Source organism: Atta colombica, unplaced genomic scaffold (assembly GCF_001594045.1).
Source record: "Atta colombica isolate Treedump-2 unplaced genomic scaffold, Acol1.0 scaffold134, whole genome shotgun sequence".
Classification (NCBI taxonomy): Eukaryota; Metazoa; Arthropoda; class Insecta; order Hymenoptera; family Formicidae; genus Atta; species Atta colombica.
Window position 1 is genome coordinate 383,424 of NW_017259222.1, and position 10,329 is coordinate 393,752.

General features: G+C 28.4%; 1 protein-coding gene across 1 annotated transcript in view; it reads left to right on the forward strand.

The window, feature by feature from the left end:
• The first annotated feature begins 98 nt into the window (after window positions 1-98).
• Window positions 99-10,329, forward strand: part of LOC108684423 (glycine receptor subunit alpha-3-like) — a 12,154-nt gene continuing 1,923 nt past the window's right edge. The window contains 6 exon segments of the mRNA XM_018188735.1: window positions 99-253; window positions 3,840-4,023; window positions 4,129-4,358; window positions 5,762-5,844; window positions 6,325-6,480; window positions 10,085-10,282. Coding sequence (XP_018044224.1) covers window positions 171-253; window positions 3,840-4,023; window positions 4,129-4,358; window positions 5,762-5,844; window positions 6,325-6,480; window positions 10,085-10,282 — 934 coding nt within the window. The 5' untranslated portion in view covers window positions 99-170.

The following is a 10,329-nucleotide window of genomic DNA, read 5'->3' on the forward strand; positions in this document are numbered from 1 at the left end:
CATGTATGAGTTTAAGCAGGAGCACCATGTGAGTGGGAGCAAGTCTCTTTGGTCTGACTATCTGGTTTTCAGTAAATTTGCTCGCCCGACCGCACTGACGGATTACAAGGAAAGATCAGTCGGAATCTGTTAGTGGTGCTGTTAAGTGGCAGAAAAGGGAGTATTTGAGAATGATTTTCGAAGAAAAAGTCTTCGTTTTAATACTCCTCGTTTATTTGTTAGGAGTACTATTATTCACGGATGCAATCAAAGTGTAAGCTGCACTTAATTTTATTACTAATGGCATGGAAAAAGAAAGAAAGGATAAAGAAATATATAAAATATATAGCACAATCACAAAAGACAAGCGCGTAATTCGCAAGGATATACAATTTCTTACAGACAAGAAAAGACAAGAACTATATACACATAATAAGATATATTATATAAAATGCACATGTAATTGCATGTAATTTAGATATGATTTAGATTTGAATATAAAAATGTTTAGAAGACACTTTATCTTTTAAAAAATTTGTTTATTAAAATTTTAAGTTTATAGTTTAACAAAATTTAGTGAATATTTAAAACTCATTTTTACCTTGAAAGATAAGGCAGAGCGGTTTTTTCAACATCAAGCACTGATGGTTTTTACGAGATGTATATTTCCATAAATTTCGTAAAACCGCGCATGTCGTTATCCTTCCACTGAAAAATATCGCATCAAAACAGAAAAAAACAGAAATGTGTTAATGCTAACATATTCGATTTTTATCCTCGTTTCTCGTCTATAATAATGTATCTTTTTACGTAAGCTGGGCGTATACGTTTGTGCGTCCGATGTAAGGAAACGCGACATCGAGAAATAAAATCCGCTTGAATACTGTTTTTAACCTTGCAAAATTTTAGCTTTTCAAACAATTATCAGTGCATAACATTTGACCTTCTTGTAAATGCAATTGATCGATCAGTTAACGAATTATAATGTAATACCGTAAATTATACTGAAAAGAGCGAAAACTGTTTCTTTGTACGGTGCAAAAATAGTCGATTTTTCCAACAACGGGACAAAACGGAACAACAGACTTTAACAAAAGCTATTTTGCAGCAGACTATTAATTGTTTCGTTTCATATTTGTACACTTACGGGAGTCATCAGTTTCATGTTTTCATGTTTCATAAATAAGCATTCAATCCAATTTACACCTGTTCAAATAACAATATTCAAATTTAATTTTCGCAACTCTACCGTGCGCGCATGCGGGTGCCGACATATATGCAATACATACGTTTTTGATTCTCATCAACTTATAAATATTGATTTGATGCTTATTTTAATATCTCAATTATCATATAGCGTTATAAGTAAATCAATTGAAAATAAAAATTCAAACAAAAAGGAAACATATTAAGAAATAAAATGCAAAATATATGTTTACATATATACAAGATGTATCTCAAAAAGCGTCCATGAACCATGTAGTGCTTGGTCAAAAACTGAATTAAAAATTTATGAATCATTTTGCAATTTTTTTTAGTCACTCCATAAATAAAATATCTAAAATTGACGCATAAGACTCATTCTGCATGCAGAACGCAAGTCGCAATATAGTGAGTTACAAGACGTATCGAAGCAGGACGTAGCGAAGTTCAATTTTTGTGTTTTGCGTCGATCAAGACGTGAACGATCAATTGTTGTCATGCAATGTCAGATTGAATGATAGATTGCCCGCTACGAATCTATGTAAACTACATAGACGCAAAAATTTTATGATCTGTGACTTACTTTCTGTGTCCTGTGCTTTGCGTTCAACGGCTTGCATTCCAGTAGAATGAGCTTAGGACAAAAATTTTTTAAAAGAGTTTATCTTTAAGATTTCATACAGAACATTTAAAATATCTTAACATTGTCTTATTCGTCAATTTTAACTGTTATCTGACAATCTTTAGAAACTAATATCTCGTTAATTATTGCGAAAATTACAAAATGATTCGTCAGTTTTAGACTCAGTTTTTGACGAGGAATAATGTTAAAAGATATGCTTGATTTACGCTCCAGTCTTAACCCTGAAAGCCAATAGATACAGATTTCAGTTAGAACTAATTAGGACTGGCAACCCTACTGGCTGAATTTTAGGATTTTAGGAGCGAAGCATAAATTAAGAGCGAAGCATAAATTAGGCATTTCCAAATTAAAGGCTAAGTTAAAAGTTAAATTAAATTGAAAGTTTTATTTAAAAACATATTTAACTAAACTAAAATAATTATTATTATAATTTGTATAATATTAGATTTTTTAACGATTAAGATTAAAAATTAGTGCAATATACAGGGTGTTTTAGAAATAAGGTAGGAGCCATATTGGGGGCGTAGAAAGGGAACAAAAAAGTCATTATCATGTCACATATCATTTTGAAATATTCATAGTTTTTGAATTAAAAAAAAAGGAAACGTATGTATAAGCCAATGTGCGGTGAAGTCGCGCCGCGTAAATTTATAATACGACCCATCACGTCTCACTCGGCAAGCATTATCACAATGTTGACAGCTTTGGACGCCATATTGGACTAAGAATTAGTAAAGATTTCAATTTCAAAATTAAATGTTTTCCGTTTTCGGTATAAGTATAAAACTCTACCTCACAGATACATATTAATGCGTATACTGGAAAAGAATTTTAAAAACTGAGAAAGAATAAAGTAATTGTTACACAAAAATTATTGCGTTTAGTCAGTAAAATAGACGACTTTAAGATCGTTTTAAAGACGTCTATTTTACTGACTAAGATGATTTATAAAAATATTTTTATCTTTCAAAAGACGTCTTATAAAGACATCTTATGTCCCGATTTTAAACTTTGTGTTATCTGGACAGGTAATTATAGAAATATTTATATTGCGCAGAACAGTCTTCTTTTGCATGTCATAATACGTCACAGAAACTTAATCTTAATCGGTACACACAATTCCATGAGAATGTGTAAATATGGCGATATCTTATATTAACAAAATATTTAGTGAGGATATGCAACATTGTAAATTCAAGTAGCATACAAGATAAGAATTTAATACATAGTCCGCGGCACTCCTTTATGGATATTTTTTATAAATGAAGTACATGTGTTCGATAGAGCACCAAATTATTTTTCGCAAGATATAATAGTTCATATTATGTGGATCATAACAATTTTTCTCTAACAATTGTTTTGCAAAATTTGACAAAACGATACATTCGAAAATTATATTTTGAATTCATTAACTCGTGATAAGAGTAAGAACTTTTAATTGTCACGAAAGACATGTGTCATCAATAGTGATAGAAAAATTAGTTTCAATACACGTTTATCTATATTTCCGGTGTTTTAATAGATGCGTTATTCATATCGACACAAAGAGATAATGAATATACATACTTTTGACACACCCGCGAAGAAACGAGATCGAGAATATTAATTCGAGTCGCTTTTTCAAAGCTAGGCGTGTCAATTGTGTGACACACGTCATTATAAATTGTCTATTGCATTTAACTTTTATAAAATCGCACTCTTTCTATCAGCGTCAAATTACACAACTGTATAAAAAAGAAATCCTAAAGGAAAAGACAATTATTTTATATATTTTTTTCCGCATTCAATACAAATGTTGCTTTTATCAAATAAATATTTTGGAATGTCAGAATATTCTTGAATTTTAGGATTTTAAGAATATTTTACGAATATTTCAAGAATTATCTGGTGAATTTATAAAAAAAAATGCATGTGTGCAATATACTATGACTCTAAATGTAAATTAAGTTTATATAAATAGAACAAAATTAATATCTTATAATAGAAGCGAATTTAATATATTTATTACAAGTAGACCAGGAAATTGCCCATCATTTGGTAGTTCCATGACGCAAACGGAACTTCTACAAGAACTAGCAAATGAATGTCGTTATGATAAAATGGTCAGACCACCTGGAGTAATTAATGAAACGGATCCGATCAGAATTTACACCAAAGCTTTCATTTACACAATAAGGTCCAACATGGCCAAAACTCTGGTATCTGCATAATTTTATTTATACTTAGCTATGTCTTATAGGTAATGCATAGTACATAAGCATCGTGAGGAATGCTAATAGAAAAGAATAAACATTATATTACAGCGATTTGATGTGCATTTAATGATGCAGTTTCGATATTTGGATAAACGACTTAAATTCACGGATATAGCTCCTTATTTGTCTCAAATATACGGTGGCCAAAATGCTCATAAACTAATTTGGACGCCTACGGTGTATGTTGCGAACGAGCGTACCTCAGCAGTAATGGGAAATGGCGTCAAAGATCTACTCATCTCTATCAGTTCTTATGGCATGGTCATATTAAACACTAGGTATTTATAATATTTATTCTCGACGAATTATGCGGTTAAAGTAGGGCTGGGAAATAACGCGTTATTTATCAACACGATTATCATTTTTGTAACATATTTAGAATGACGGTAACAAATTTAGCCGTTACTTTATCATTACTTTAATTTCTTATTATTTTTATACATAGATATATCTATTTAATAGAGCGTATTATTTAATTTTAATAAAAATTTAAACATAGAAAGACATTTTGTACTTTATATCTTATTCTTGGACTGTATTCTGATAGTCACTGCCAATACCGAAAATTTGTAGTGTAGATATGTCTATGTATTAACGTAAACTATACATTTTCAATATTAGCAGTGAATACTGGAATGCATTCGAAATAACGTCAATAATGTTTAAAAAAAGTTTTATAAAAATTTTTAATAAACTCTGTTTGTGAGTTACAATTTGTTTTGATAGAAATAAGCATATTTTTAAAAAGAAAAATGTTATAAAGAAGAATTATCGAAGAATTATCGAATTTATTAGATACAAGTTTAATATAAAGATATGTTTGTTGTAAGATTAGCTTAAAATTTGAATAAGAATAAATAAGAATAACGTTCGATGATTTGTAAAGCAATATTAATATTAATATTAAAATCTTGATAACGACGAATAAACGAGCAAAAAGAGATATTAGAATAAAAATGATTTAATTATAATTAATACATAAAAATAATTCCGTAAATGTCTCAACTCACAGAGTCTTCATCAGTATGGACAATTATATTACAATTATACAATACAATTATATTAATTAAAATATTAACATTTACAATCTAATATGTCGAAATGAGGTAACATTCTAAAAATATCATTCATCCTCTTCAAGATTATTACAATCAAAATAGTTATTGTCACATCATATCCAGAAAAATATATAATAATCAAAATAATTCAAATTAAATCCCCGTTTGATTTTTATGTATTTTTATGTATTTATGTAACTATAATTAAATCATTTTTATTCTAATATCTCTATTTGTTTGTTTATTAATCAAGATTTTTATGTTGCTTTTAAAATTTGGAGTTTTAATATTTATTTTTAATTAATATTAATTATTAAATAATACAATTTTTTAACGTAATATCTTACTTTAACATTATAAAAAAGTAATGTCAAAGGAATGACTCGTTACTTTTTAAGTAATGGTAATGAATTATTTTTTTAAATTAGTAACGAATAATTTTTAATAAATTAGTAACAATAATTTTTGTACAAAAGTAACAGTTGCTTTTATAAAATAATATTTCCAATCCTATGTAAGAGATGCATCCAGATGAATTTTATTCCCAACTTTTTTTTCATTCTACACTAATTTTCAATATAACTGGCCAACAATCGATTACTTAACGTTCGTTTAAATTTCAGATTGGAAACTACCCTGAACTGCGGTCTTCGATTAGAGAAGTTTCCATTCGACGTGCAAGAGTGTCCGCTGGTGTTTGAAAGTTGTAAGTTATCAATTTAACTACCAAAATTAAGTACCAAAATTCAGCTTATAATCAGATCAAATAAGAAATTTCTCTGTTTATTTATGTTATTCACATATGGAACTATTCCTTTAGAGATTATCGCTTATTATTAATATTTATTAATAATAATTAGACAATGATTTTTAAATTATATTATTTATATCATTATCTGAATAATTTATTATTAATTTTATTATATTTATCGTCTATTCATTATATATAATAACTTTTTGATATATAATTTTCCTATTCTACAAGTACGAAATAAATTACGTACTGTAATTATATATGTACATAAATATATATATGTACATAGTTACACATATAAAATATAAATGTATAAAAAATACAAAATATAAAAATATAAAAAGTCTGAACAACGAAGATGTCAATAAAAATCGACTTGAATGTAAGAAAAATGCGAAGAAACACGAGCAGAACAAATGTTTCTTTCTAAAGGGACTCACAATGTGAACGAAATGGTGCTGGACTGGGATGAAGATCCAATTGTCATCGCGGATAATTTATATCTAACGGAGTATAAACTTATGGATACGTGGGTTAATCGTTCCGGAATATCTTATACCCCATCGCAATATCATTATGGGCATTTTGGTAAAGTACAATTGATTTAAGGAATCCTAAAGTGGTCTGTTTTACCAACTCTCTATAACGCGAAATATTGCAGCAATGTTTTAATAATGCGCAATGTTATAAAAATTGCAGCAATATTGTTGCAATATTGAAATATTAATATTATGTTATATGGAAATATTGCAACGATATCGATAAAATATTGCAATTTTAATACTTTGTAGCAAATATTGAATATATTTCTGCAATATTATAATTCAAAAGGCAAGTACATCAGAAATGAACGTGTTTTTTATAAGAAAAAAATGTCTAGACTATAAGAAGGCATATGCAGAATGAATTAGCGAGTATCCTGGATATTCTCAAGCTCTTTCGGGTATACTTTCTAGGTCTCTGAAATGTTTTTTTATTCATAACTTTAACGTATATGTTTTAAAATATGATGCTAAGCAATAATATTTTAGCAATTAATAAAACTGGATTAATTATTGAAATATTGCATAATATTGCTACAATATTTCTTTAAATATCGCATAATTCTTCTTCTTAGTCCTATTCTCCTTAGCCCTATAGTCAAGCGACTTATGACTTATCTTATCTGATGACTTATCTTATATGCCTGTGCGCACGCTAATTGTACACAGTCATATGGGACCTACATTTAACGTTGATTCCAAACGAAGATTTAGAAGAGAAGTTTCTAAGGCAAATATATTACTCGGTGATTTGCCATTTCTTTTTGAGAAGAGCTACGAGCGTACGAAAATCTCTCGATTCTGTCGGGAATCGAATCCGGAATCTCTAATATAACAGACAAGTGCGCTGTCTGCTCCGCCATGCTCGTGTTTAATCGCAGAATATTGCAGCAATATTTTATTTTAGTTGATATAAAAATGCTATTACAATTTTGCAATAATGTTTTATAAAATATTGCAATCTTTCAAAGTAATATATCAATATTGTAATATTTCGCACTGTAAGGGATTGTGCGTTAGTAAGCAAGAAAGTGATATAGCGGACTAAAGTGCACAGTTGTACATTTTTTTTATTCGATCAACGAAGATCGAATCCATTGTTTTTTTTTTAAGTAATAATATATTTTATAATATAATTAATTTTTCTTTCGCTCTTCTAAAAATACTAATAACTGATCTTTTTCTTAGAAAATCTATTTAATTCCATTACATATAAAATTTGTAAAAATATATAGAAACGTTTCGAATTCTATCAAGTCATCATCAGTATTAGCGAAACGATTATAATTACAATAATTTATAAAAAAATATTAAACCTGAGTCTGTTAAAATTACAATATTAAGTCACGTACACTGAGACACAAATGCTATTGATTCAATTAAAGTTTTTATTACGAGTTGTCACTAACATAAGTAACTAATTCACGTATATTTTTATTGACATAAAGATTTTGATTATTGATAATCTTTTATATCAATAAAAATATACATGAATTTCATCACTTATGTTAATGATCCATAATATAGACTTTAATTCAACAGCATTTTTTTCGCATTTTTTGTAGGTATGTCAACTTTCACATAGATGTATTATCGCTCATATCTTCATCAGTTTTGTAGATCGAATTTATTGACTTGTTACTCTCTAATCGTCTCTCCAACGAAAATAATTATTCCTTTATTTGTACTATTATCAGTTTCTTTATTATTATCATGTCACAAGAAGTCGTAAATTTTATTAGATATGCGTAGTTGATTACACTTTATTCTTGTTATTACAAAGAATTAAAAAATTGTACATATCCTTTTGCCATGATGATTGTCTGAAATTTTTATTACTTTTTTTTTTAAGATTTGTTGGTGTCAAATTGATAATGAAAATCGCACTTGTAATAATTATGTATGGGACCCGTTAAAATAGGAAGGTAAAAATTTTTGGTAATCTTCCTGTGTCACTTTATAATTCAAACCATTATTTTAGCTTCTATCTCTATATATATATTAAACAGCGTATATAAAGGGAAATTCCTTGACTCCTTGAAAGAGTCAGTTCAGTATCAGACTTGCTTTTCGTGATGAAGTGAATGCAATGTTCGCGAAATATTGGCATTTTAGTAATGGACATGCAGATAATCCGCGAAACATAACTTTTGTATAGAAAACACATGGAAGTCTCAAAAATTTTATTAAATTTTTCCACAAGAAGAGTATCGTTATTAAAATAAAACTTTCAAATTTATATCTTCCAGCGAACTGCAATGTTCGCTCAAAAAACTATCAAATTTGGCATTTTTGAAACACTGTGGGGATAATAATATCGTCCCAAAGTTCCTTCAAAGACCACTAAGAATTCGTAAATCAAAAGAACATCCTCCATAAAACTGACCTTATCCTGACTAAAGAACGCATTCACGTCATTGAATCACAAATAATCCATAAAATCTTTAAGTTTCATCTATTCCTTCAAATTACGGAATGATATTTATTGGCAAATCTCTTAAATCATATTATATACGAACAAGTCTTGAATACACAGCGTATAGGACGGCATAGAGCATATAATTGATATGTCGATGATATATTGTTAGAGCTAAAAAAAAATCAAATAAATAAAATTTTAGAAGTTCAGTTCTTATCATGAAAGAATATAATTCATTATGGATATGAATGAGAACAATAGTATTAATTTTTTAGCTGTAAAGATGATAGCGGATAATAGAAAAATTACTTTAATCCATACAAAGAGTCTACAATTCTTTCAGATATTTAAATTTTGATTCAAGTCATTTAATCGAACATAACATAAAAAGCGTCATTGTCGGCCTTTTTGACAGAATTCTCCTACTTTCATGTTTTTATTTCCATACTTTCTAAAAACATACAATCTCTAATTTTATCAAATAATGGATATCTACTACAGCTCATTTTTGCAACTACCAATAATCGTGTCAGTGCTGTCTCACAAAAATGTTAATGAGATGAACAAGAAACAGAACACAAGTAAGGATCCACATATCTTACACTTCCTTTTTACAAAATCAGAAAAAACTTGGGATGTTGATCCCCTTAAAGCGATTCTAAAGCCGTTTGTATTACCGATTTATTAAGACTTAAACACATATGATTTACATGTCATTGAAACATCACTACACACTACTACGTCGTAGTATCTATCCATGTCGTACTCACATATACGTACAAACTTTTTAACTTAATTTTAATTTTTTTATATTAGAGGTTTAAGCCTAATTCTAAGAACACAACATTGTCTGTTCATGTAATCTCTAATCTGAACATTGTTTTATGCATACAAAGTATAAAGCTCGTATAAAACAGGTATTTATTGCGAGTCGACATCAGCAGCCGATAATGAAACTGTAACTTTCTATCTTTTTTCATTTTTGAAATAAGTTGACCATTTTGGACTACATTATTGTTTATTTTAACTGTGGAAAAGAATTTTTTAATCTATATATAACAGTAGTTAGAAAAATACTTATTTGAAAAATAATCGGTAAAACAGACGACTTTAAGATCTCCTTAACGTTTGATCCAATAAAGTAATAAAAATGCTATTGAATGTAATAAAAAATATAAATACAAACTATTGAATGTAATTGTCGTTAAAATAAATAGCATAATGATTGCAGCCGGCAATTTTAGTTCGATAAATATCACATTTAAACTAGCCCGTGAAATGGGATTCTTTATGATGGATTATTACATACCATCTATATTGATTGTTGTGATTTCGTGGGTGTCTTTTTGGTTACATCAAGATGCGAGCGCACCACGAATAGTTTTAGGTAAAATATATTTGCTTTCTTCTTAACATTTCTTCTTCATTAAGTTTTTATTAACATTAAATAATAACATGTAATATATATATATATAT